The following is a 27,822-nucleotide window of genomic DNA, read 5'->3' on the forward strand; positions in this document are numbered from 1 at the left end:
CGAACCCCTGTTTGACTGCAAAAGACCCTCAGGAAGAACTGGCAGACTCTGGAGCATTACACTGTTTTAGCTGAAGGTCTGGCCATGGCCTCTGACCTAACCGTCATTAAACATCTGTGGATAGGCATGAAATAAGCAGGGCATGCAAGGTGGTCCAAAGATCTGAAAGAACTGGAAGCCTTTTGCAAGAAATAAAGGGGGAAAAGTCTCTCAAACAAGAACTGAAAACCTCTCAGCTGCGAACTGTGATCCTTGTCAAAGGTAGGTACTAGACACTGTCTACTCAGGGGGCCCTTTTGCTTTCGGCCCTGTTCCTTTGTATGTGTTTTTTATTTTTTTTATGTGTTATTATAAAGTATAGTCTATCTTTAACTTGATGTATTTTGGCAATCAGGTCATTTTTAACCCGCTTAGCTATTAACAGTGACAGATTTTTGACCAGGGAGTCCCCAAACTTTTACATGCCAGTGTAGTAATAGCATTAGCAGTAGCAGTGCTCTCCTGCGAAGTTCCTCAATCACCCGCCAGTTGGCGCGCCTCCTGACCGGATGCGATCTCTGCTCACGGAACTCGCTTTTACCCAATCGTAGCTTACCACCGTGAGTTTCAACCAATCGTGTCTCGGAGAGGGCGGGGCTTTAAAAAACTAGCGCGGTCGCTGAGGAAAGATGGCAGGAAATAACAGGGCTGGTGGTGTTTATGTTGTAAAGTCATGTAGAGACGCGTTTCTAAAGGACTGCTGCGTTAACGGCCGCGTGTGATAAGAGCTACTGCCTCTGCAGCTGTGCCGCTGTGAGCTGAGCCTGCTGAATCTGTCCAAAACAGGCTCGCGGAGGTCTGGTCAGTGCCGAGAGGAGAGCGGTCACTCACCTCCTGGAGCTCGGTGAGATCAACCACACCACAACACACTGGTTTAGTGGTTTTACATGCTGAAAGGACCCGGCTCACTTTTACAACGCTAACAATAATAATAATAACACACACACACACACACACAGCCTTCCTTAGCTGACAGACCAGGAGCTTCAAGAGCATTCAGGCCGGCTAGGCTAGAAAGCAGCACCGCGCGTCTGAGAGGACTGTGAGGAACATCACTCACCGCTGTGCTTGAACTACAGCCTCAGACACAGGCAGAAGGACAGTCGATGAATAAACTGCGCTCATTGTGTCTTACAGTCAGAAACAGAGGCTGTGGCTAAATATGTGTATCTTTATGTATTTCCTGTGACCCCTGTCCTGTCTCTGTTATTTGAAGTTCTCGTCTTCCTCTCGTTATAAGACGACTGTTAAAACCTGGCATTTCTGTGTAAATATTGGGTTTGGTAATATTATACACTTTTTGAAATCGGCTAACATGTCAGCACTGGCCGAGTGAATGATGCTAAGTGATGGAGGAGAGGGAGGGCCATCACACCCACCCACCCAGACAGCCCGAGGCCATTGCACAGCCTGGAACCTTTGACCATGGATGGCTGTAGCATCACCAGAAAACTTCATGTCTTCATGTTTAAATTATTTTAGAAAATACGTACATTTCACAAAACACAGTCCGTGAGAGACCCTTTGAAGAGATCTATTGGTTTTATTAGTTTTATATTTTAATATTGTCGCTGTCCAGTTAAAAAATGTATGTCCAAAATGGTGACTTTACAGGAGAAGTAATTTAGAGCATTTCTATTGGTCTATTAATTCTGGAGAAAATGGAGATGCATGGTTTTCATTGGAGAGCAGTGATGAGCTGTTTCCAATATTTGTTCTTTTTAATTGTTTGAACACTATATTCCAAAATGTTAGTAATAACATGATCAAGTGACTCTCATAAAACATATCTGTCTGTGTCACCTTGTCAGGAAAGATATTTGTTTATAATTGAGGCACAGAAATGTAATGCTTGTGTTTTCTCTTACAGGGCAGACGATCCACTGATCTTAGTGCCAGCCACACGTCGTGTACTGCAGCTCAAGTACGTCTGAAATGTCTGCTTGTCCCAGCAACAGCATTACAGAGCTCCTGGGGGCACTGTGTGACTGCAGTCTCTCAGGGGTGTCATGGAAGCGCCACTCTTTAGGCAGTGTCTCAAGGGAGGCGTTCCGCCGTACCCTCCGCAAGAGAGCCTACGGCGCACTGCTTTCCAAGCTCTTCCAGGATGGTTCCTCCAAATCCAACTTGACAGCAAATGCTTTGGCCAACACACCTGCCCACAACAAAATGCTGATGATTTCCTTTGACTTGCGTGTCTCTGGCCACACCGAGGAAGCAGAGAGGCTCGAGGGCCTCTTGGCGCAGCTCCGCGATGTGGCCCTCTTATCTGGTCTGTCTGAGCTGGACTCTGTCCTGGAGCTTCTGGTGCAGTTAGCCGGTTTAGTTCCACCACCGGCAGCATCCTTCAGTAGGGACTACATGCGGCGGGACCGGCCTGTGCTGCGCAGGCCTCCGCTGGGGGGCTACCTGAGCCAGGAGATGCAGAGACTGGAGAGCAGAGCCTGGGCTCTGGTGTGTGAAGAAGAGTGGGGGGCATTTGGGGGCATGTGTAGGACCCTGAACCTAATGGACGCTCCACCAGGAACAGGTCTGCCAGGCCTGGGCAGAAGAGTGGAGGTGGAGGAGAGGTTTGAGAGGGACACCAGGCTTTCCCTGTTTGGAGCCCTGCAGCACTTCAGAACGGCAGATATAGATATTCGTCTGGACCTGCCACCGGTGCCCAGCAACGCAGAGGTCACTGGGCTCACTATTCGGGTAGGTTAGCGACAACTCAATATAGCTCTATAGAGAGAAAGAGACATGAGAGAAAAAATGGCTTTTGAATTGACACCGAACTGATGAAATTATCTGCCGCAGTGTACCAGATGTGGGTTTTTTTGTTTGTTTGTTTTTTTTTCTTTAACTCATCACTGGTATGTTTAGGAGACCAGTGATGAATGATAGTGTTTTGCTTCTTCCCATGTTTTGATCCCACAATTGGAAATGGATACCCATTGATAAATTGCTCTGTCATGTACCGTTCATAAGAAAAATGAAATTATGCGTTATGCATAATTGCTTGCATTACCAGCAGTCAGAAAGCCAAAAAAATCCTGTAGATTTTCATTTAAACAAAATCTAATGTTTCATACACAAGTTCAACAAAACATGCCCAAACATTGTGACATGTGTTCAGAAATCAAGTTAAAATAAATCCACAACCTTCACTAAAACATTAGCAATGCTAATGCTAATGTTAAGGCAATTAACAATTAACTGCTGGTTAAGTAAGACTCTAGGCTTCGAAATGGTCCACAGTCTTGAACCCAGTCCAGCCAGTCCTGGACAGTCCATTCTCCAGACTGTTTTTGTGCTTTTCTTCATCAAGCTTACCTGATTCATCTAATTAACAAGCTCCTCATATGCTGGGTCAGGTGTGTTAGGTTTGGGACACCACAAAAATGTGCAGACCATAGGGTCCCCAGGACTGCCTTTAGGCATCATTGCACAGTGCATGCCTGCTTGTCCAGAAAAGGTGGTTAATTATATGATTCTGAGAAGAAAATGTTTGCATTTTGGAAATTTGCATTAAAGCAGTTATCATCACACAGTGGGCCATTTCCTAAACACTGCATGTGTACAGATTTGGTGTCATGTCTATATTCCGCCTAATAATATTAAGTTCTTGTTGAATTCTGTTGGTTCTCCACAGTGTTACATGGTAACAAGGATGGGGGTTTGACATATTAAGATTTTTTAAAAATTGTGCTGTAAATCTAAGAAAAGATTTAAATAATCCTTAAAATTTAAATTTTGCAGACAAGATTGTCTCTTCTGAATGCAGGTTCCTCAGTGTTTAGATCAGTCAGAGGACGAAGGGTTCCAGTCTGCCTCCAACCTGACTCCAGACTCCCAGTCTGAGCCCAGCCCCAGACCTGAGCTTGACATCTGGGAGGCCCTGCGTACATTTGTGCCCTGCAGGCGCCGCTGCTGGGAAAACGTAGGCTGGTAAGATTCCAGATATAAACAATGAAAGCAACCACGTTATTCAGTTTAGGATCTATGTCTGTGTTTTTGTCTTTATTCTTCCTCTTTTCAGTCCCCCAGGTCAGAAGGAGCCTCTCTATCTGACTGAGGCGGGCCGGGAGGCGTTTGATCAGCTGTACAGGCTGTGGGAGGGAGAAATAAGAAACATGCTCTCTTCTCAGACTCCTTCTCCTCTCCTCCCTCTGCCTCTGGACTGCCAAACTCAGCTAGTTAAAGACCTCCTTAATGTGCTGATAGGGGTGGCCTCTGCTACCTTTCCCCTCAATGAGGTAACCTCACTCTGTTGGTGCTGAATAGAATGGATTTACCATTGTCGTTTGGGCAGGAGTTTGTACAGTGGCATGCTAAAGTTTGGGCACCCAGGTCAAATTTTGATGTTGTGAATAGTTAAGTAAGTAGAAGCATTAAGTTATACTTAATACTCTAGATACTACTTATTACTTTTGTTTTCTAAAATTGTACAGTGAAAAAAGAAAAGTACACCATGTACAAGTTTGGTAACCCTAAGATATCTAAGCTCTCCTTAATTAGCTTGTTAGGGCTATGTTTTTTTTTTTTATAGTCGTTGTATGGACAGACCAGATGGTACTACTTTGAGTGGATTCCTCTAACCAGTCAGAATCCAACACTCAGCAGCCATTGATCCTCTAAGCAGCTAAATGACACTCGGTTTAAACAATTGATGCCCACAAAGCAAGAGAAGGCAATAAGGAGAAAGCAAGGTGTTTTCAGCTAGTCGTTTCCTCAATTTGTAACGCAATTAAAAATGGTAGACTTTAAGCACAGGGTTAATCAATCATAGTTTGAGTTTGTGTGGCAGCCAGTGGCACAGGAAACATTTCACTGGTAGAAAAATTAGATAGATTGGGGGGGGGAAGAGGAAGACTCCACAATGGGCTACTTCAAGAGACACAAGCTGAAGGTTTTGCCATCTTCCTCACAGTCCCCTGATTTAAGCATCTTTGACCTGAAATAAGTGTACCGTGTAAAAATCCTCTGAACAGTCCTTACCAAAAGAGATGTCACTGTACTGTACCATGCAGGCTGCCTCGACTTTCTTTAGGCCCTTTTCCTTTTGGGTAATTTTGGAACTGTATTCTTGCTTAAAATATGAGAAGTGCCATTATTAACTTAATGCTGTTTGGATCAGGACATCTTTTCTTGATTTTTCAGACTTTTGCCTGCCACTGTATATCCTAAATGAACATAATGAATGTTTCTGAATGTAGGTAATGGTGTGCTTCAGGAGTTCTTGACGTTCAAGTCCCAATCTTACTTTCTGCACACTCTGCTATTCCAGACGAGTGTGCAGTTTGATGTCCGTCCAGATGTGTGTGTGTCTGGAACATCCCCGGAGAGTGTGTCGCGGCTGTTAGGAGAGCTGGCACAGTATGGCACACATTACCTTCGTCTTAGCCGTTTCTCTCTGGGCACTGCTGATAAGAAAGGCCTAGTGTTTCAGGTAATGGCTTCCCAATCAGCATTTATAACCTTGGTTTGCTTCAAGGGCAAGTTGTCGTTTACTGCTGTTCTGGATTCAGCCTTTTCCCCATCCCAATTTGTATCAGAAGTGTTTTGAGAGAAATGGGAAATCTAATCTCTCTCTCTCTCTCTCTCTGTCTCTGTCTCTCTCTGTGTGTGTGTGTGTGTGTGTGTGTGTGTGTGTGTGTGTGTGTGTGTGTGTGTGTGTGTGTGTGTGTGTGTGTGTGTGTGTGTGTGTGTGTGTGTGTGTCAGGCCTTCACAGGTGGTCTGAGACGCTATCTGCACTACTACAGAGCGTGTGTACTGAGCACACCTGACTCACTCAGTCTCCTCACCATCGGCTTCCATTTCCGCAAACTGGGACGCCAGCTCAGGCAGGAATCTCTCGTTCTACCTTTCTCACCACATTATAATCATGTCAGAAGGACACAATGACCTAATACCAGTACCCATTGTTATTGATATGCTATCCTGTATGTAATGTAGTGTATTCACAGCAAATGTCGCAGTTTGGAGATAATCATGACAATCACCAGCAGTGTGAATCATGCTAATACATAGATTTTTAAAATTAGGAGTGGATGAAATGGCATGGAATAGACCAAAAACAGCAGTAATGTCATGTTCAAAACAACAGAAACTCCATACAGTGATGGTATTCTGTGTTTTACACACCTTGCTGCACTAAATCTTGTTAAATCAGCTCAAAACAGGGCTTGATCGATCATAATTCCAGCTTGGGTTGAGGCCAGTAGCACAAGAAAACATTTCACTGGTAGTGGGAGGAATAGATTTAATTAAACACCAGCAAAATTGTGAAGAAAACAAGACATCTTTAGAAAAGATGAAAATGAGGAGAAATACATTTTTTTTTTGCCATGATCCTCGCATTCCTCCAACCTAAACATCCTTAAAAATCTGTAGATAGACCTTTAAAGAGTGGACAATGAATATCCCATAACATGAAACCTAACCTACCCCATAGCTCACGTTTCCTTGATTGTAATCTAATAATAATAATAATCATAATAATTCTCTGTGTTCATTTTGTTGGAACCCAGTGAGCACCAATTGATGAGGTGATGATGGACAGCCAGTCTTGGGCTACACTGGCCTAAATTAAACTGGCTATAAAAAGACTTTATTATGCTAATTACGTTTCTGTTCAAAACCTGGATACCAATTAATCAGGAAGTTTATCTTGGCAGTCACCAAAGTCATCTCTTTGAAAGCGAAGCTAGTTGCTTCTTCTACATCCTCAAAAGTATTACAAAAAAAGCTTTAAAAAAGTCCATATTTTACTAATTACCATAGAGCAGATCTCACGTACCAGTGTGTGCCCAGGCATTGTTTACTACAGGGAAAATCTGCACTATAATCTTTCCAAGTGGTGTTTAAGTATGTATATGTGTAACTAATTTGTTGATGTTCTGTTTGTAAAGCTCGTAATTAAACGCAATCCTTTCCATTGAATTGCAGTTTTGAAATTACATAGATTAGAAGGGCTGTACAAAATGGAACCATTCAATAAAGACAAAGCAATTAGAAGACGAAATCATGTGGCACATTTAAAGAGAACAACAGAGCGGTAATTTGCTTTGGATTGGCACTTATTTAAATGACGCTGCCTGGCCAACAAAGAAAAGGTTGCAGTTGGATTTAAATAAGCATATACTTCAGAGCCTGTGATTGGATAATTACTGCAGTGATGAATGTTTCAGCTGATGCAGCGAGTAGATACATTGGCCTGTACAAACAAATGAAACAATTCAGGTTTAGATTGCTGAGATTGCTGAGATTACTGAACTGGGTTAAGAACTGTCCAACGCATTATTAAAACCTGGAAGCGTACAGGAGGGATAGTGGTGACCTATTAACTTAATGCTATGTTGAATGGCCAAGATCAAAGATCCCGTAAAAAGCTTCGTGAAGTTGAATTGTTAGAAGAAGAAAAACCATCAGTAAAACTCGCAACTATGTTTCATAGTAAGATAATTTCTCTGTCTCTCTCTCACACACACACACACACACACACACACACAGTTCAACAAGAACTCTCAGGATTAAGACTGAACAGCTATGTGGCCATAAGAAGAGCTTGTTAGAGAAACTAGAGAGAAATCAGAGAAAAATGGACTCAAATTTGCTAGCACCAGGATTGCACTCTGAAACAATGGATAAAAGTCATGTGGTCTGATAAGTCCAGACGTGACCTATTCCAAAAACGATGGACCCATTAGGAAAAGAAGGGAAGCACATGATGCAATGCACCCATCATGCCTAATGCCCACTGCGCAAGCCTCTGGAGGCAGTGTTCTTATCTAGAGTTGCTTCACTCTGCTTCAGAGAACCTGAATGTACTTAAAGACCAGGTTATCCACATCACTGGATTTCTTTTTTCCTTGATGGCACAGGCATATTCCAGGACGTCAGTGGCAAAGTTGATTGGGTTCGAATTGTGAAAGAGTTGTTCTGGGAGCACAATGAATAATGAATGTGTCGTTGCGTAAGTTTGTAGAAACAATTCAAGGCCTTAATCAATCGAAATATTATGCTAATAAGATCATTTATCTTCTCAAGGCTAATGCTTTATTCGTTATTTGTTAAGTCCATTTGGATTGTTTAGCCCCATTTTAAACTTCTCAGTTCTTGCAGTAATCGGTAGATTACTTGATTGCTAATGTAATCAGCAGTGACAGCCCCTCAATGCCGAGACTGAAATGTCAGCCTCTTTTGAAGACTTTTGGTGTGAAATGCAGAAAAAAAGGGGGAAAAAAGCCATTAGAAGCGATGCTCATTCCGTATTCATGCCCTCTTTTTGTTTATCAGGTATCTTTCTGAGCTGTGTTGTGTGGATGGAGCTGCAGGTACAAGCCAGTCTACCTTCCCTGTGGTGAGTAAAATGCGCTTGAGTAGTTTTGAGCAGCTAGCATTGTTCTAGCATGTATGAGGTGTAGTGCTGTTTACAGATGATTTGTGTCTACAGGGCGTGAAGCTTCTCTCCTACCTGTATAATGAAGCGCAGAGCAACTGCAGTAATGAGAACTATCCTGTACTGCTGTCTCTGCTGAAGAGCAGCTGTGAGCCCTACACACGGTTAGAACATCTTTTTCACTTTCTTTTTTACCTCTCGATCTCTCTTTCTGGCTGACATCTCAGTCCTCCACTTCTAAATGGCACCCTGGGAATTCACCTCAGTAGCACTTTGGTATCTTTGATCAGTGTTCTGTTTCAATAATGTAGAGACTCCTGTGGGGGGGCGGTTTGTGAGCACACTGCGGTTACTGCCTCTGTTTCTCTTTACTTTCAGATCAATCTTTTCAGAAGTATTGCCAAAATCATTAGGGACAGTTTTCCAGACATGGTTTAATGTGAGCTGGTTACAGACCTAATTCTTGAAAAATTAAATGAATTCTAAAATACGCATTTCACATGCGGGGTCTTGCTTTGAATTATTTTCTCCTCCACTGTGGAGACCTTCTCTAAGAGAGTTATTGATTTTGCTCAGACCTAGCCAAATGATCCCCTGGATGAAGTGTGGAGAATCACGTTATTAGGAAGTGGTGGAGTGCTGACTTCGTTCAACGTAATGAAGGATTGGTGATGACTGACGTGATGCAGTGATGATGCTTTGAATAGCGTATTCACTGCTGGAAAAGAGAACTTATGGAGAGGACTAATAGTTTTATGCAGCTTCCATAACATAATACATTTTTATACCTTAAAAAAAGGTTCTATTGCAACGATAGTGGAGCACTTTCTGCTGCTTCATACCAGACTCTATATAGGCAAGTCTGTTCACGTGCCGGCCATCTTTGCAATGCCACCGGATAGTTGTTTACAGTCATACAAGACCATGCCCCCCATATATCATGTAAAATTTATCCTATGATCTGCATTTCTTACATAACACAGCCAAACGTTGTGCAACAAAAAAGCGCAAATCGCAACACTTAGCATTGTGTTGGTAGCAACAGTAGGCTAGCACCAGTGCTGACTATAGGGGAAGCCTATTAGCTTACTTATAGCAGCCATAATGCTACTTCACATTATTTAAATGACTTTAAATGATATATCAACAAATGCCCTCTGTAAGACTTGAAATGTCACTACATGCACGTCTTTCATCATCAAAAGGACACCTTTCGTCACAGTCGTTCCCCTGGTAATGTATGCCTGCTCGTAAAGAAGGTGACTTTATTAGCACGAGCAGCTCTGAAACGAAACGAGTATAGCTCTTTGTAGCTTAGCCTTATGCTGATGCTAAACACGACCACACATTGATTGGAATTCATTATGAATTCTGCACCTCTCTTGCTTTTGTTGTGATGGCACGATACTGAACACTTGTTCTAGATGAGCAGACCTGCTTGTGGTTGTGCACAGAATGCCTTTCTAGCCATTGGTGAAGTTTGCGGTGAAAGAGATGACTTCATGTAAATTTTCATAGCAAAACTGCTGAACCTGCCGTTTCTGTTAAGTCTTCTGTGCTCACTTTCAAAGTGCCTATATTTTGAATGATTGTTGTGTGTGTGTGTGTGTGTGTGTGTGTGTGTGTGTGTGTGTGTGTTTATAGGTTTGTGTCAGACTGGGTGTACAGTGGAGTTTTCAGAGATGTCTATAAAGAATTCATGATTCAGGTGAACGAAGACTTCCTCAGCTACAGGGGTAAGTGAGCGAGTCTACAGGAAGCCTCTAATTAAAGATATTTAATGTGGGATTGTTCTTAAATTTGGCCGTGACATGAATCCAACTTTTTTTTTTTTTTATCTACAAACTGCTCTGACACATGCGTATAGTTCTTTGTATCACCATCTTTTGTTCTTGCGAAACAGAAACGCTGATTAGGGTTTATTATCAATCAGAAACGTCTGTCGCTCCCTCTGTCTCCCCGTAGATAAACATTTCTGGGTGCAGGGCTACACTCTGATCTCGCGGGATGCGGAGGACTGCGTGCCTGTTTTCCTCCGATACATTGCTAATGATGTTTACGTCTGCGGAAAGACCATCAACCTGCTTAAGATCTGCTGCCCCCAGGTCAGCTATTTATATCCAAACCACAAAGATCCGTTTTAAGCAGCATGTGGCTGCAGGAAAGAGCCTCTGCTAATTTCTCAACACATTACAATCTGTCGTGTCTTAATTATTACGTTATGTTGGTTTATTGTTAGTAAATTGTTGCATTCTCTCCTTTTTCAGTCTTGGAAGCTCTTATTAGACAGCATGAGAGGTGCAGACTATAAAAGTAGCTAATTTCTTACACATTAGGGGCAAGCCAAGAGAACATCCTTGGAACAACATAATTTTAAACATGGTGTTTTTAGTAGCAGTAATGGTAGAAAGAGAGTTACCAGTTATAGAGGAGGAATAAAAAGTCATTGGAACACTATGCATGTAACCTCCACTGTGTGTCTGACAGCACTACATCTTCTGGTCTGAGTTGCCGGTGCCACGGATCGCAGTAACATTCTCTCTGCGGGAGGTGGAGGAAATTGAGAGAGATTGTGCCGTGTACCGCGGTCGCATGGAGACCATCGCCAAACACAGCGCTGTCAGCAGAGAGGAGCAGGTACTGCACAGCTTTAGGATTTAAATATAATTCCAGCAAATTAAATGTAAGTACAGCTTCTGCCTTCCCACATACCTTTTCCAATATTTGTGTACTGGTTGTTCCTAAGACTAGGGTGACAGCAAAGGGGAGGCAGATCTTTTAGTGATGTGACCTTCAGACTGAATGCTATCTCCAAGGAGATTCACATACACATACCTTGCCATTGAATCTAAAAAGAAAAATTGTGGAACAGGCTGTGGATTCATTAGAGTTGTTTCATTTGCATTAAGAGGCTATTTGTATTCTTACTGAAATAGGGTTCAGGTTTAAATTTGTTAACACCCAAACTAACTAAGACAAGAATGGTACTTAAATGTGGGTTACAAGCTTCAAATATCTGCAATGAATTTGAAGATTTGCTATAAAATGCCAGAATTCATGTATGTTTGTATTCCTGTATGTTGTTAGTGGGAATTAACTTTGTCTTAGCATGGTTAACATGTAGTTAAATAAATAAATAAGGGTGTATATATATTTTATATTTTGTGACTAAAGTTGTTCCAGGAGCATATGGAGTGTGGAGTCAAACCATATGGACAAAAGTATTACGACATCATTCATTGTTTCTTCTGAAATCAAGGGTATTTAAAAACAAAACATTAAAAGAAATAAAAAAAACATCAATTCATCCCAAAAGTACTGGATGCAGCAGTATTATTGCAGAGAACACCGCTCCACTGCTTCACAGCTCAATGCTGGGGGGGCTTTATACCCCCCTTGCATAAGGCACGGTGCTAATAGGTTCATGTTTATGTGCTCCAGAGAGTCCCATCCTATTGGCAGTACTTCTCTACACAGAGTATACAAGCTGTGTGTACGTATGTGCATTTGCACATCTGTGTCAGCATTGCATTCATTAGAGGGAGTGTCCACAAACATTTGGACATATACAGTATATGGCCTGTCTCTGGCGGCTATTGTTTACTTCCTCTCCATTGTGCAAAGCTGCATCCCCGAACCGTCCGTTCTCCTGAGACAGCCAAGGAGAGCTGTGCAGTGTGTGATGAAGTCACATAATAAATAATCATAAACCATAACATGGCTTTCTTTTAAAACTCTGCTTACAACATAATAATAATGGAAAAAAATCTACAAGGGTCACAGGAAAGGGTGAAACTAAAATTATTATTATTATTATTATTATTGCCATTTTAAGAGTGCAAGTTTCTATTCTCATATTCTCCCAGGCCTTGTTGTCTTTGTATGACCCTAAAGCAGATGTTGGGACTTGTCTTTATGGTGCTAAATGTACTGCTTCACTGTTAAAGCGCTCAGTAATATTGATATGATAGCTTTGGGAGAAATGAAGAATATGATCCATTAACACACTTTCAGCAGAAGTGCAGGACATTGTAAGCCAGAGGGCTCAAATGTTCTCTTTTCTCTTTATGACACTCATTGTCCCATTCTCTCTTCCTTTCTCCCTCTGTTTCTTTTTCTCTTGCGCCCTTGTTTGACGCTCTCTCTTTCTCTCTCGCACCCTTTCCATTCTTACTCATTTTTCTCTTTTTACTTCTCTCTCGCTCTCTTTCTCACACTATATATCCATCTCTCTTGTGTATTAGGCACTTCGTACTGAGTTGGCACGCCAAGAGCTCATCAATCAGGTCAGAGAGTCCGCAGCCAAGACGCTGGAGAGCATCCGAGGTCAGGAAAAGTCACCTGCATCATATTTATCACAACACCTCATCTCTCCAACACTCCAGGAAAATGAGATATAGGCAGTTGTTATAACAGATTTTGCCCCCTCAGTGAAATATACCTTCAGATCTTTGTACCTCAGGCAGAAGTATGAGGCAAGACGAGATGGGAAATTATGGCCAGAAGCTGAAATGTGGGGCTGTCTTCAGCAGGAACTCCTAAGCTGAACTATTACTAATATAAAACATGGAATTACCCACAAGCCCTGTTCTTGCAAGTGATTTGCAGCACAAAGATCCATACCAAGATCTGAAGTGTCACCTTCTAAGACACTACATCACATATGCCAATCCACACTTGAGATTTTGCACTGATTGGATCGCGAGTGTGCACATGTTTGCCACAGGTAGAAATCAGGCACTAATAATCCCATGCAGCAGAAAAGCAGCAGGAAGCCAAAAACTCAGAATCAAGTGAGAGCAAAAGAAACAGGAATTAATGGGTTGGAGACTGAGCTCCTGCTGCGCTCTCTCTTGCCCCCTGCAGGCCGCCAGGTGTCACAGCGTTTGGCTGAGGAGGTGAAAAAGAGAGAACGCTTTGAGGAGTTGAGGCAGCAGCTGGAGCTCGACCAAGAGGTGAGAAACGCACAGAGCTTCGGGAGAGAGTAAATGCTTTTCTTTATGAGTGTATGAAAAAGAAAGAGAGGCTGTGTGTGCTCAAAATGCATGCTCATCACAGTGTCATTAGCTTAATCATAAGCTAAACCAGAGCCAGTAATTTTAAAGCTTCTCAGAGAAGAGACTCATCTACATTCAGATTACTGTCTTACTTTTCTTGTCAGTAAAGTAAACGTATATAGGAGCGGAATCTAATCCTAGTGTAGCACTCCTCTCTGAGAAGGTTTATGAATACGTGTTCAGATCTCGACATATCCTGTGTCCCATCATAATAGTGACCTGGGTGAGGCAGACTATTTCATTTTATTAAAGTATGTGTGTGTGTATATAGTATATATAATAAGTATATATAATCTAATATATATATATATATATGTATAACCCCCCCCCCCACACACACAGTGGGTGTAAAAAAAAAAAAAAGGTGTTTAGTCAGCCACTGACTGTGCAAGTTCTCCTACTTAGAGAGATGAGAGAGGTCTGTAATTTTAGGTACACTTCAACTATGAGAGACAAAATGAAAAAAATAAATCCAGGTAATCACACTTTTTAAAGAATTTATTTGAATATTGTGGTGGAAAATAAGTATTTGGTCAATAACAAAAGTTAAACTCAATACTTTGTAACATAACCTTTGTTGGCAATGACAGAGGTCAAACGGTTCCTGTAAGTCTTCACCAGGTTTGCAACACTATAGCAGGTATTTTGACCCATTCCTCCATGCAGATCTCCTCTAGAGCAGTGATGTTTCACTGGGCAACACAGACTTTCAACTTTTTTTTCTTACTGTGGTCCCAGCTCTCTGCAGGTCATTCATCAGGTCCCTCTGTGTAGTTCTGGGATTTTTATTCACCGTTCTCATGATCATTTTGACCCCACGGGATGAGATCTTGCGTGGGGCCCCAGATCGAGGGAGATTATCAATGGTCTTGTATGTCTCCCATTTTCTTACAATTGCTCCCACAGCTGGTTTTATTCACACCAGCCTGCTTGCCTATTGTAGATTCACTCTTTCCAGCCTGGTGCAGGTCTACAATTTTCTTCCTGGTGTCCTTCGACAGCTCTTTGGTCTTGGCCGTGGTTAAGTTTGGAGTCTGACTGTTTGAGGCTGTGGACAGGGGTATTTTATACAGATAATGAGGTCAAACAGGTGCCATTAATACAGGTAACGAGTGGAGGACAGAGAAGCCTCTTAAAGAAGTTGTTACAGGTCTGTGACAGCCAGAAATCTTGCTTGTTTGTGGATGACCAAATACTTATTTTCCACCATTATTTGCAAATAAATTCTTTAAAAATCCTACATAGTGATTTCATGTATGTGTGTATGTATGTATGTCAGTTCCAACATCTGAACTACAATAAAATAATCGTGACCTGAGTATATAGATGTCAGCCTTATAGAACTATCTGAAAAACCTTACAGAGGCTGACATGTACAGATCTCTAGTCTTTCAGATAGTTTTAGTAGATAGTAGATTCACCATCTGCTCTAACTGCGGGACTGCCAAACGTCGGGTAGTTACTCCCCTTAATACCTTCATCTGAAAGCTCTGACCAGTTACGCTAGCTTAATGTTCCCCTTTTAAAAGCAGCACCACGGCAATTTTGCTGAAGTTTCAAGTGCTATTTGAATTTGGCCATTAAGTGCACATTATAAACTGAAATTGGCAAGTGTTGCTGAAGTACATGACGCATTCTACAAAACGGTTGCCATGTGCACATTGCAAACACTTAAAAAAAAAACTTTTCACTGTTCACTTCAAATTAAATAAGTCCACTGTGGATTTATTTAATTTAAGTTAATTCAAAATAAAACTAAATAAAATAAATAAATACATAATTAAACACAAAATAGTAACCATTTTATTCAGACATAGGAGCCATATTCACAGTAAAATGTGATGGTGGCATGATGGGCATAGTATTTTCTTTGTGTTTATTAATGTAAAAATAACAAGGAAAAAAAAGTTTCCCCCATGTATTCTTGTGTGACTGGTGGACGGAGATAGACAGATCCTGTCTAACATGAAAAAGCAACAAATGAACTGAGTCAAAATGAGTCAAAACGTGCCCTTTTTTTTGTATCGTCATTTAACGCAAGTATATTCTTCATAGACAGAAGTTATTGGGATGGGGTGGTAAGTCAAACTGAGGGACATTTATTTGGTGATATTTTAGATAAGAATGTCACATTGGTCAATACAGACATGTAAAAATGAGTTACTACAGAAAAATGATTGAAAAGAGTGTCTAAGAAGTAGTTGTTCATCTATATCATGTTTACAAAGATGAACTTGAATGAATAGTTTTAAGCTTTGAAAACACATTTTGTACCTTTTGCATCTCAACTGTTGTGGATGCACATGGCTAATGTTTAATAGAGTGATTCATGATGTTTTATATGTTATGGTGGAAAAAATGAAAGCTTTGTCATCAAGCAGTACATTGCTGGAGTAGTGCTGGAGTGTATATGGGCATTTCTTTGTATTACAAGGTTGTAATGCTGCAAAACGACAGTGGTAAATAAGGATGTCAGCTGGCTTATTATCTTAAGTTCAAGTTCAGCTGTTAGCACAATGTGGCGTTTCTACGCATGGCATGACCGTTTATTGACTGAAACAGAAAAGTTTGGCACGATGAAGTTTTTGCATTATGTTAATCCACTTTCACAGCTAGTGTTCACACCAACGAATCAACAGCTTCTTTCCTCTTTTGAGTTTTATGCATTTGTGCCTGCCTTAATCAGCATCTCAACAAATTAACACATTCTGTTCGGCTGACAGAGGAATTTGTTTCAAGGCACAAACTGTGTTGTTTTTTATTGCCATTTAAAATGCCATTTAGGCAGTCTCTTCATTAACAGAAACAGGCCTTAACAAACATATGTCCTGTACATCAGTGTACCAAAAATACATAATATTGTGTTTTTCACCAAGTTGGTGCTTTTGATGGTAAGCAGGGGTTTGCATGGGTACTCTGACCAGTCTGTGGCTATGCAGGCCCATGTCCAGTAGAAAGCACATTATTCACTTCGTATGTGTGTGGACATAATGTTTTGGGTCATCAGTGTATCTCCCTTCTGCTTTTACTAATGAGTTTATGAAGCATCCTGCCAATAGAATATTCATAATGTGCCCACTTCAAAGACACCACACCTCCAGCTGTGATAACTAGGTCTGCTCACTCTCATGGGACATTGTGCAGTATACATTTTTAAACTTGCAGATTGGAAGGTTTTATTCATGTTTGTGTTTTACGCTGTTAAACTAGTGGCTCTTAAAGCAACATAAATCTGTATTTCAGGTAAACATATTTTGTGAATATATGCAGAAGCACTGAGTAACAATGGTGTAAATGGCGTTACTGTGTTTACAGTGGCGCAGTGCTGCCAAGAGAAAGGAACAGGAAGATGACTTCAGCTTTGCTCGCGAGCTCCGAGACCGAGAGCAGAGGCTTCGGGCTCTCGAGGAGCAACTGGAGCGCAGGGCACGGTGAGACCAGCTGGCGTGCTTTGCTTGGCGTTACAGAGCCCAAATATCACCTAATTATAACACTGATCTGTTTCAGAGCTGTGTGAGCACAAATCTTTCCAATTTAAAGATTCAAATAACTTTAATATGTTGTCCTACGGACACATGCCTGTTCACTTCTCATTGCAGTGTTTGTGTGCATTGGTTTAAAGATTAATATCAGTAGGGGATAGTTATCCGTGTGTGTGTGTGTGTGTGTGTGTGTGTGTGTGTAGCATGGACCTGATAGCGCAGTACAGTCGCCTGTCTGAAGAGGCTGCTAAGCGAGAGCGGAGGGCTATGTGGAAGATTCAAAGGATGAGGCTGGATGATGCCCGAGTGAACTTTCTGCAACAGGACCACCAGGCCATACAGGTCAGCTGCCCGATTTCTACAGCAGGGTGGGCCAATTCTGATCCTTGTAGGAGTTAGCACAGTTGTGTGAATGTCCCTTTTTAAACACACATACTAATCCTGGTTACTTTATCATTAAAGTAAAATTAGTACAATAAATAGTTACCATGGTATTACTATTAGGAACATGGATATAAAACTCCTGTAGGTTCATACCACGATCGCCATTGTGGTCCTGTCACCACAACCGTAAAGAAGTCGTACTCTGTCATTTTATCCACAACATGTTACCTTTCAAAACACTATGCATGACTTTGTTATCTCCACAGTGGTTCAATTTTGCAGAAATGTTAATATAAAAATGATAATATTAACATTCCGCCGCACTAGGATGTGGCATGCGAAAGCAAAGGGCTTTCCATCCCGGATCCCTCTGGGACATGTACTACAGATTGTTCTGTAACCTTTATTGCAGTCACATCCCTAAGTATGTAGGTAGTGACACAATTTACATAATTTTGCATTTGCACATTTTGCATCCTGCAGTAGATTAGAAATGAAGCTGATAATACAATTGACATAGTCTCTCCATTTTCACAGGCTCAAAAGTAATTAGATATACAAACATGAATATAAAAATTTATTTTTTGAAAAGAGATAAAAAGTCTATGGCTGCCTAAAGTCTGGAAATGTCATTTACTAAGCATCACTACATGCTGTTTTCTCCCTTGAGATGCAGCCTTCAGTTGATGCTTTGTAGGTCTTTCTGCCTTCATTTTTGTCTTTAGTAAGTGAAACGCATGCTCATTTACATTTACATTTACAGCATTTAGCAGACGCTCTTATCCAGAGCGACTTACAAGGTAACTCGTATTACAGAGGTGGGTCAGTGTAGTGTTAGGAGTCTTGCCCAAGGACTCCTATTGGTGTAGCGCAGCATAGTCACACAGAACGGGAATCGAACCCCAGTCTCCCACATGGTGTGGTAGCTCAGTGGCAGGTAGTGGTGTTATCTGTTGCGCCACACCAACCAACCATTTGGGTTGCGGTCAGGTGACCAACTCAGGTGACCAAACTGGGGTCATTTTAATTGCCTGTCATCAGCAGCCAGAGACAGAGAGAGCACAATTAGCAGGTGGCTTACTCTCTTTTTCTGGCCGGCACGGGTGTATCAGAGGTAGGAACCAACGCTTTTCTCAGAGTGTGTTTGTTGCACGGTGACGTTGCATTGGCGTCAACTTGAAAAGAGGCAGTGGCTTTAGTGGTTTGTTACGGATTATTTTCCATCTTTACTATAAAGTGCCACTCTGCCAGCTCTGAAGGATTTAACTGAATTTGAGCAGAACATATAGCTCTATACACTTCAGAATTTATCCTGCTATCAGCAGTCACATCAGTGAACACCAGAGACACAGTTTCCAGCCATACATGTCGAGTTCTGTGACTTAACATGTTTTTGACTTGTTTTTGACTTGTCAAAAATGTTTTCTGCTCTGCTTGCTTTCCAGGCTCTACTTAAGCAGTATCCTTTAGGGCAGGAATGCCCAGCTCCGGAACCTCTTTTTAAAAAGGCACCAACTCAACAAGAGCAGGTTCAAATGGCTCTAGATAGTTCAGTTAATAGGAATGTGTTTTTGTGAATGCTAACTGAGCCTCTCCTCTCACACTTCAGGAATGGCATGCATCTGAACCCAAGGTGAGAAGCATTACCGTAGCGCAGGAGCTGAATGTCGGCTCTGATTCAACCCCACCTCCTCCGTGCCCCTCGTCACCACCTGTACCTGCTTCCTCTTCCACCACGACCACTGATGTGCTGATCTCTAACGAGATCAACATCAATGATTTCCTCCCTAAATCACCACGTGTCCCGAACAGCAAAGCCATAACACAGGCTCTGCAGGACATCGGCTCTGACCTCCCAGAACCCACTGTTAACTCTGCTCCCCGGCTGCAGGATTCAGACTACGACTTTTCCTCCCCCTACAGCCCTCTTGAGTACCTTAAGCCCTGCCCTCGACCTGCCCATCCCTCCCTGTCCCATATTGGGATTGGGGAAAATGTGTCTGGAGCCCAGAATTCCATGCCATCAGGAGTGCCTAGGGCAAGTGAACATGGCTGCCTCTTACAGAGTTTACTGCAGCTGGAGAACAGGGGTGCCTCAGGGCACAGAAACCGAGGCGTCCTGTCACAAACCAGCCTGACTGAAGCAGAGCCAGCGGGAGAGGCACAACAGCAAAACGTGGCCGCGAACCAGAGTCAGGAGACAGATGGACGGCCCAAGGAAAGGAACTTGGATGGAGAAGGGAAGGAGCCTTCGGCATGCAGCGCGCATTCAGAGCCAAAACAAGCAACAGATGACACCGCAGAGGAGGCCAAAGCAGGCGAGCAGCTTGCTCGGCCCACTCACATGACAGCTGAGGAAGCTCCAACTGAGTTGCCTCTTGTCAGTGTCAGCAACCAAGACTCTAGTGCCCAAAGCAAAGATAAGAACAGTGTTTTAGAGATAACCAGTGGCCTTCCCACCACCTCTGTCCAAGGCCACGCCCATATGAGGAGTGGCGAGCGTGTTTCTGAGGTTGCAGCTCCTATCCTTACACCCAGTGTTCATGGACATGCTTCAGATGCTCACATTAAAATTGGTGAGCTTGTTTCTGAAATTACAGCCCCTCTACCTTTGCCCAATATCCACGGACACGCTTCTGATGCCCATATTAAAATCGGAGAGCTTGTTTCTGAAATTACAGCCCCTCTACCTTTGCCCAATATCCACGGACACGCTTCTGATGCCCATATTAAAATCGGAGAGCTTGTTTCTGAAATTACAGCCCCTCTACCTTTGCCCAATATCCACGGACATGCTTCTGATGCCCATATTAAAATCGGAGAGCTTGTTTCTGAAATTACAGCCCCTCTACCTTTGCCTAATATCCACGGACACGCTTCTGATGCCCATATTAAAATCGGAGAGCTTGTTTCTGAAGTTACAGCCCCTCTACCTTTGCCTAATATCCACGGACATGCTTCTGATGCTCATATTAAAATCGGAGAGCTTGTTTCTGAAATTACAGCCCCTCTACCTTTGCCCAATATCCACGGACACGCTTCTGATGCCCATAATAAAATTGGAGAGCTTGTTTCTGAAATTACAGCCCCTCTACCTTTGCCCAATATCCACGGACATGCTTCTGATGCTCATATTAAAATCGGAGAGCTTGTTTCTGAAATTACAGCCCCTCTACCTTTGCCCAATATCCACGGACACGCTTCTGATGCCCATAATAAAATTGGAGAGCTTGTTTCTGAAATTACAGCCCCTCTACCTTTGCCCAATATCCACGGACACGCTTCTGATGCCCATATTAAAATCGGAGAGCTTGTTTCTGAAATTACAGCCCCTCTACCTTTGCCTAATATCCATGGACACGCTTCTGATGCCCATATTAAAATCGGAGAGCTTGTTTCTGAAATTATAGCCCCTCTACCTTTGCCTAATATCCATGGACACGCTTCTGATGCCCATATTAAAATCGGAGAGCTTGTTTCTGAAGTTACAGCCCCTCTACCTTTGCCTAATATCCACGGACACGCTTCTGATGCCCATATTAAAATCGGAGAGCTTGTTTCTGAAGTTACAGCCCCTCTACCTTTGCCTAATATCCATGGACACGCTTCTGATGCCCATATTAAAATTGGAGAGCTTGTTTCTGAAGTTACAGCCCCTCTACCTTTGCCTAATATCCACGGACATGCTTCTGATGCTCATATTAAAATCGGAGAGCTTGTTTCTGAGGTAACATCCTCAGCTCCTTCTCCTAATATCCATGGCCACGCCTCTGATGCCCATATAAAAGTTGGTGAGTTTGTCTCAGACGTTGCTCCCTCTCGCCCTCGTTGGAACCAGCATGGCCACTCTTCAGACTGCACTCTGAAAGTGGGCTGTGTGATGCCAGACTCTAAACCCACTCAGTCCCCCTTACCGGGCAGTGCTTACGGTCACTCTTCAGACTCTAGTTTGGGCATAGGGTGTGTGGTTACAGGCAGTGAGCAGCCCAGCCCCTGTTTGCCGACCGGCATCCATGGTCACAGCTCAGACTCCACACTAAAGGTCGGTTGTATTGTGTCTGGTTCAGACCCACTGCCATCCCCGCTGCCTGGTAGTGCATACGGACACTCCTCAGACTCTACACTGGGGGTAGGGTGTGTAGTGAAAGGGGAAGAGCCCCCTAAACGGCCCGCTCTTCCAGGAAGTGCTTATGGACATTCCTCTGACTGTGGACTGGGCATGGGCTGTGTGGTTCAGGGGGTCATGCCTGGAAGCTCATATGGTGAAGCCTCCCAGAAAGGATCAAACATGCCTACAGAGGAGGGCACAGAGACGCAAGGTGAGAAAATGGCACATTCCACAGTAAGTCACAGAGCAGAATTAACCTCTTGTTTACTGCATTTGATGGGGATTTTACAGCACCTTTACTGTAGGCCAGCTAGGGCTGGGAGGGTTCCACAGCATGCACTCAGCAACAAGCTGAGTCCGTCACCTGAGACACCATTGCAACCTCCTAGTTCTGTTAGTTATACAGAATATCCAGTCCTCTGATTTGATAAGGGGAGTTTATTTTCATTATAAAATGATTGTGTTCATTGTTTTTGATAGCATGTATTAAGTAGCAGCTTTTCATTTTTAACGCAACTCACAACCATTATATTGTGTCTGCATCAAATATACCAGTATCCTGGTTTGTATCATATTGTGTCATATGTAAAAAGGTATTGTGATGTTTTTGCCCTATCGTCTGCCCCTGGCAGACAAACGCAGTACTTTTTCAGGCACTGACTCTGGCGTGTCCGTGGGTTATTTTGCAGGCTCCATAGCAGGTCCCCCAACTCAGCTGCTCACTCTAGACGAGGGTCTTGCTGCCTGGGCTCAGGGGCTGGGTCTGTCCCCTGGAGAGAGTCCGGAAGATGACTACCTCCTCAATCTGGCCTCTCAGTACCAGGCTGAGCAGTATGAGGATTCTTACAGCCTAATGAGTGAGTCACTTCCATTTCCAGGTGTTCTCCAAAGCTTCTAAAAATCAGCGAAATAATAGTAAGGAAATTGACAGTGATTAAAAATCGTTCTGATTGCCGGTGCTTCATTCTAGTTTGGTGAAGTGGAAAGGGCTGCTTGCTGAGGTTCTGAAATGAGCAGTTGTTTTTAATCATTTTCTCTGTGCTGGTGTGACAGTGATGAACGTAAGCCACTTGCATTCTGTTAACCTGGTGTGTAAACAGGCATGACAAAACACTCCTGGTAGCAAACAGGTTCTAGGTGTGACTAGTTTATTGTCTGTTTTAATTAAGCTTGGCGTTCCTGCTTTTGCTATCTCTACAGAGCTTATGTTCTTGGGTGTGTGTTTTTTTTTTTGTTTTTTTTTTAAACACATTAGCCTAATAAACATGGCTCTCAGGAGACACATGTTTAAGATTGAGGTTATTAGATCCATTTAGCTGAGTGGTCAGTTTTCTAGGTGTCTCAAAGCGGGTTGTGCGCTGCGTTTATGACCGATATGGGCAGAGAATTTAAGGCCTCAGGTTTAGATTAAGAAATATGAGAGCTAGGCAGAGGATTGAGAAAGTCACCTGCACTAAATCTTGTCACCTGTAATAAATGTGCTGTAGAGTTTGCCACTCACGTGTGTGTGTGTGTGTGTGTGTGTGTGTGTGTGTGTGTGTGTGTGTGTGTGTGTGTGTGTGTGTGTGTGTATGTGTATGTGTGTGTGTGTGTGTGTGTGTGTGTGTGTGTGGTCAGTGGCAGCCCCTGATGCACAGCTCCTGCAGCAGGTAACACGCGGCCCAAACGGTCTGCCAATGGACGCCTTGTTGCACTGCGCCACGGACTCTACAACTGTCCAGCAAAGCGAGATGATGCCGCTCCCTGTCCTAATGAAACACTCGGTCACAACCCCACTCATAACACAGTAAGTGAGGGATTTAACAATATGGGAACTCTGGGCTGAATTATTGTAAATGAAGTATTTTTAAACTGTAGAAATTGGAGGTAAATCGAGCTTGCTTAGCTTTAAAGAAAATTGTTAAATGTTTTTTTTTTTTTTTACAGAGTTACAAATACAGTATAAATAAATTTCAGATATTTTAGTGCGGTAGTCCAACATTACCTAAACATTTTCCAGATTTGAATAAATACATCAGTAAATGATGCTTTAAAGTATCAATCAAATCTAAACCTCTGCCCAGTGCTGTTTATTTTTTAAAGCTGTCATCATTGTGCATCCCTAGGATACGTTTATGTGCGTAATACAGAGGTCCTCGGATGTGTAGTAAAATTCATACATATTTATTGTTTTACATTCAATTCCAGTTAAAGGTAAGATTCTCCTGTTAAGTTGCTATTTTGTTGATATCCACCTCTTTGCTGGAATTTGTTTTAAAGAGGCAATTTCCTCTGAAAAATAAAACAAGTTATAAGTTAGGAATAAAAAAAGTGCAAGGTAACCCTCTATACCCTGTGTGCTTAGGTTAGAGTAGTTCCATTTTCACAGGAGTTAAAAAAGTCTATTATTGAATTCTAAACTTCTAACTGTCAGCTTTTACAGTAGTCAACAACTGCTTTTTTATCATGTTTGTTCTTGTGTCTAGACCTGCCTCCTCCTCAAGGGTTTTGTTTGCCAAAATGACTGCAATTGAGTGGTGACTCTTGGGTACTGAGCAATTGTGTCTCTCCCTCCCTCTCTCTCTCTCTCCCTCTCTCAGTTTGTCTATGGTGAATAAGGCGGTGGTGGATTACTTCTTTGTGGAGCTGCGAGTGGAGAAGCACTTTGAGGCTTTGAGGCACTTCTTGCTGATGGAGGACGGCGAGTTCGCTCTCTCGCTCACTGACCGCCTCTTTGAAAAAGTGAGAATTCCAGCAGCACATCAGTCGTCCGGCAGCCTGCCAAACTCCTCTTTGGAGAATTAGCCTGGGGAGGGAGCTGATGTGCCCAGCTCAGGGGTGCAATGTCTCTTTGTGCTTAAATTTGCTTGCGTCATGCTCACTTCAGTAATGGAACTTGTGAGGTTTCCATTAAGCAGATATGCAGTGGCAGCAAAAATGCTGGGAAGAGCTGTAATTGTTCTGTTTCAAGCGGTTACAGTTATAACTGTGCAGGGCTTGAACTAGTGCTTGATAAGTGCATCAGTCAAATGCATACACTTTGAAAAGGTTACTCTTGCATTGAGTGTGTGTGTGTGTGTGTGCACGCGCTTGTGTTTTATAGCTGGGCAGCGGTCAGACCCCCGGTGAGCTGTTGACTCCTCTGGTGTTGAACTCCATCCTGAACAAGGCCATGCAGTACAGTCTCCATGGCGACAGTGAACTGGCCGCTAACTTCACGTTTGCTCTGCGCTACCTGCCTGAGGTTTTCCACCCGCACGCCCCCGACTCACTCAACTGCCTCGAGCTCCGCTACAAGGTCAGCTCCCCTGCTCGCTCTCTCCATTAACGCCTCTCTCTCTCTTTCCTCCTCTTTCCTCTCATTTTCTCTCTTGTTAAGCCCCCTCACACGTCTCCAGTAAAGGCTTCGGTCAGAGAATAATGGACACAGCTTTCTTGTAGTTAACCAGACTTTATAAAAATAGAATTAATACTATGTGTGTTATAATTCAAACACTATGAAGACTGTGTGCAATACTGTGTGTGTCTCTATTCCTCTCTCCCAAGGTGGACTGGCCACTGAATATAATAATAACGGATAGCTGTATGAACAAGTACAACCGACTCTTCTCGTTCCTGCTGCAGCTCAAACACATGGTGTGGTCTCTCAGTGATGTCTGGTTTCATCTCAAACGGACAGGTGAGCATCTCTAAGCATGCTGAGTGTTACCTGGCTGGAGGGGAAGTTAGTCCGAACTGATGCCACATTTGTTCATTTTGTCTCCGGTGAGAGATCGTTTTTGCAGGTTGTTCTTCTTATCTGTTCTCTCTCTCTCTCCCTGGCGCACTCTCTATCTCTCTCAGCCCTGGTGAAGGGAGCAGGCCGCTCAGTGCAGTTCCGTCAGCTGCAGCTGTACAGGCATGAGATGCAGCACTTTGTGAAGGTGATTCAGGGCTACATTGCTAACCAGATCCTGCAGGTGTCCTGGAGTGAGTTCACTCAGAAACTCAGCAGCGCCAGCGACCTCGACACCATCCATCGCACCCATGCCGAGTACCTCAACAGGGCCATCTTCAGGTTTGAGCAACGCACAACATCCCACTCTCACACGCGCAGTTGTTCACATACGCCCTGCACCCAAATAAGGCCATCTTCAGGTCAGATTTATGTACTGCGTTTCTACATATTGTACAATTTACCACTCTAAGGTCTACACATGGTACCGCTATACATACTAGGGCTTACTAACCCCTGCCCTGGGGGTCTGATGTCCAGCACCCTATGGTGTCTGGTCAAACACCAGAAGGCCAGGCCTCAGCTGCAATAAGAAAATTGGCAGATCTGTACAATTACTAATTCATGCAGTTATTTATCAGCCAGTTATGTGGAAGCAGTATAATACATAAAATCAAGCGGCTCATGCCAGCAGCATCAGCTAATGTTCACATTAAGAATCAGGATGGGAAGAAAATATGATCTTTGTGGTTCTGAGTGTGCCCTGATTATTGGTGCCTGGCTGGTTTGAGAGTTTCTCTGATGTCCCAAGCACAACAGTCTCTGGAGTTTACTCAGAGTGGTTTAATCAAGAAAGTAGACATGCATTGTTAATGAGAGGTCAGCAGGGAATGGCCAGAGCTGACAGAAAGGCTACAGTAACTCACATGTCCAGACTTAAAGTGGATGGGCTACAATAGCAGAAAGCTGTGTTGTTTCTACTACTGTCAGCCAAACACAGAAAGCTGCAGAAGGCTGCAGCGGGCACAGGTTTAGCAAAACTGTGCCTCAGTAGAAAGCTGTCCAGGGATGGCTGGGGCAGAATTTGGCACAAACGGCTTGATTTCATGGACAGAACTTGTCAGCAGTACTTGTCTTGTGTCAGCAGTACGGTCTGATGGAGGTGCTGCAATGGTGTGGGGAATGTTTTCTTGGCACATTTAGGCTAGTTAATTCCAGTTGGTCAACAACGGTCATATAGGTTGCAACATTCAAAAAATGATCATCATCTCTTTATGACCACAATTTGCCCATCTTCTAATGGCTACTTCAGTATAATGATATAAACTTGTTAAAATGTGCTCCTGAAAAATCTGCAGAAATTGTGACACATGGTCATGTCAACATGTGGTCATGTCAACATGTGGTCATGTCAACATGTGGTCATGTCAACACAAAAAATTTCTACACCTTATGCAATAAAGTGCTGAGCAGTAAAATTATATAAAAAAAAAAAAAAAAGAACAGTCGAAATAGATAAGCCTTAAAAAAGATCCAGGGCCCTCAGGTCATCAGGAGGAGTTTCAAAACCACTCCCTTCTCACTTTCAGGGCTCTGCTGACAGAGAAGGCTGCTCCAGTGATGAACATCATCCACAGCATCTTCAGTCTGATCCTGAAGTTTCGTGGGCAGCTGATTGCACAGTCCTGGGAAAGCCAGCAGGGGGAGACGGTCCATCCCAGCTTCATTGCCATGCAGCAGTCCTACAACACCTTTAAATACTACTCACGCTTCCTGTTCAAAGGTAAGGAGACACGCCCACTGCTCTTATCACTTGCACACTGAGATACAGAGCAAACATTTATGAGTTAAATCATCTTTGGTTGTAAATGGGAGGGTTAATATGATCATAAAGGGGGAGCTACTCCTTTTTCTTTCTGCAACCCTCAGAAAAATGGTAGGAATCATCAGACTTTTATGCTAAATCTGTACGTTTGTGTTTGTCTACAGTGGTCTCCAAGCTGGTTGATAAAGGCTACCAGCCGCATTTAGAAGACTTTCTGCTACGCATCAACTTCAACAACTACTACAAAGACTCATGACTCAGGTTCTGGCTGTCTGTGTGAAGCGCTCATGGGCTTTTTTCTCTAGGTGATTTGGCCCCTGTGAACATCATATGTAAATAATGTGCTTAACATTGTAGTTGCCCTGCAATGTGAGTCCATGGTGCTGCTCTAAGAAATGTTGTGGCTATTCTTCACCAGGCTCTGTGCGTGCGTGTGTAAGCGTTACAAAGGTATTGAAGGTGATTACCACATTATGCCTGGTTGAAATGGGTGGGGCAGATTAGGTTGGATCCAAAGTCTGTGGGAAGGGAGCTGTCCTGCAGCAGAGTTAAAGACCGCTGGTCTAAGTGAAGAAATGTAGGACTCAACCAAGCTGTGCAGTTTTTGTTTTTTTTTGCTTAGAGGGAATGAAGGTCCTGCTTGAATTGTTCTGATGGTTTGGATTTTGTCTGTAGGCTGTCTCTTCTTGAAGCCACTATTTATTTCAGAGCAATATCTTAAACCTCAGTTGCCAAATCAACATCCGCATCTGTCTACACTCCAGTCCAGCCTGTCCCATTATGTTCCATGTGAATTAAAATAAAATTGATTTCCACATTGTATCATATGAATCTGAACATATAGTGCTG

The 27,822-nt window shown here is 43.0% G+C and overlaps 1 protein-coding gene across 2 annotated transcripts; it reads left to right on the forward strand.

The window, feature by feature from the left end:
• The first annotated feature begins 659 nt into the window (after window positions 1-659).
• On the forward strand, window positions 660-27,800 carry tubgcp6 (tubulin gamma complex component 6). 2 transcript variants are annotated; one of them, XM_072672369.1, is made up of 25 exons: window positions 660-883; window positions 1,910-2,736; window positions 3,806-3,969; window positions 4,061-4,277; window positions 5,309-5,470; window positions 5,744-5,865; window positions 8,321-8,384; window positions 8,478-8,587; window positions 10,068-10,159; window positions 10,389-10,528; window positions 10,911-11,060; window positions 12,668-12,749; window positions 13,290-13,378; window positions 16,796-16,911; window positions 17,166-17,304; window positions 18,792-18,875; window positions 18,956-21,665; window positions 22,144-22,311; window positions 23,072-23,240; window positions 24,034-24,175; window positions 24,537-24,731; window positions 24,980-25,112; window positions 25,277-25,490; window positions 26,738-26,931; window positions 27,138-27,800. In XM_072672369.1, exons 2-25 carry the CDS (start codon window positions 1,975-1,977, stop codon window positions 27,227-27,229), a joined length of 6,510 nt encoding a protein of 2,169 aa, XP_072528470.1. In that variant the 5' UTR covers window positions 660-883; window positions 1,910-1,974; the 3' UTR covers window positions 27,230-27,800. The 2 variants fall into 2 exon arrangements, with proteins under 2 accessions (XP_072528470.1, XP_072528471.1); XM_072672370.1 differs by lacking the exon at window positions 18,792-18,875.
• Window positions 27,801-27,822: the final 22 nt, after the last annotated feature.

Source organism: Salminus brasiliensis, chromosome 2 (assembly GCF_030463535.1).
Source record: "Salminus brasiliensis chromosome 2, fSalBra1.hap2, whole genome shotgun sequence".
NCBI lineage: Eukaryota > Metazoa > Chordata > Actinopteri > Characiformes > Bryconidae > Salminus > Salminus brasiliensis.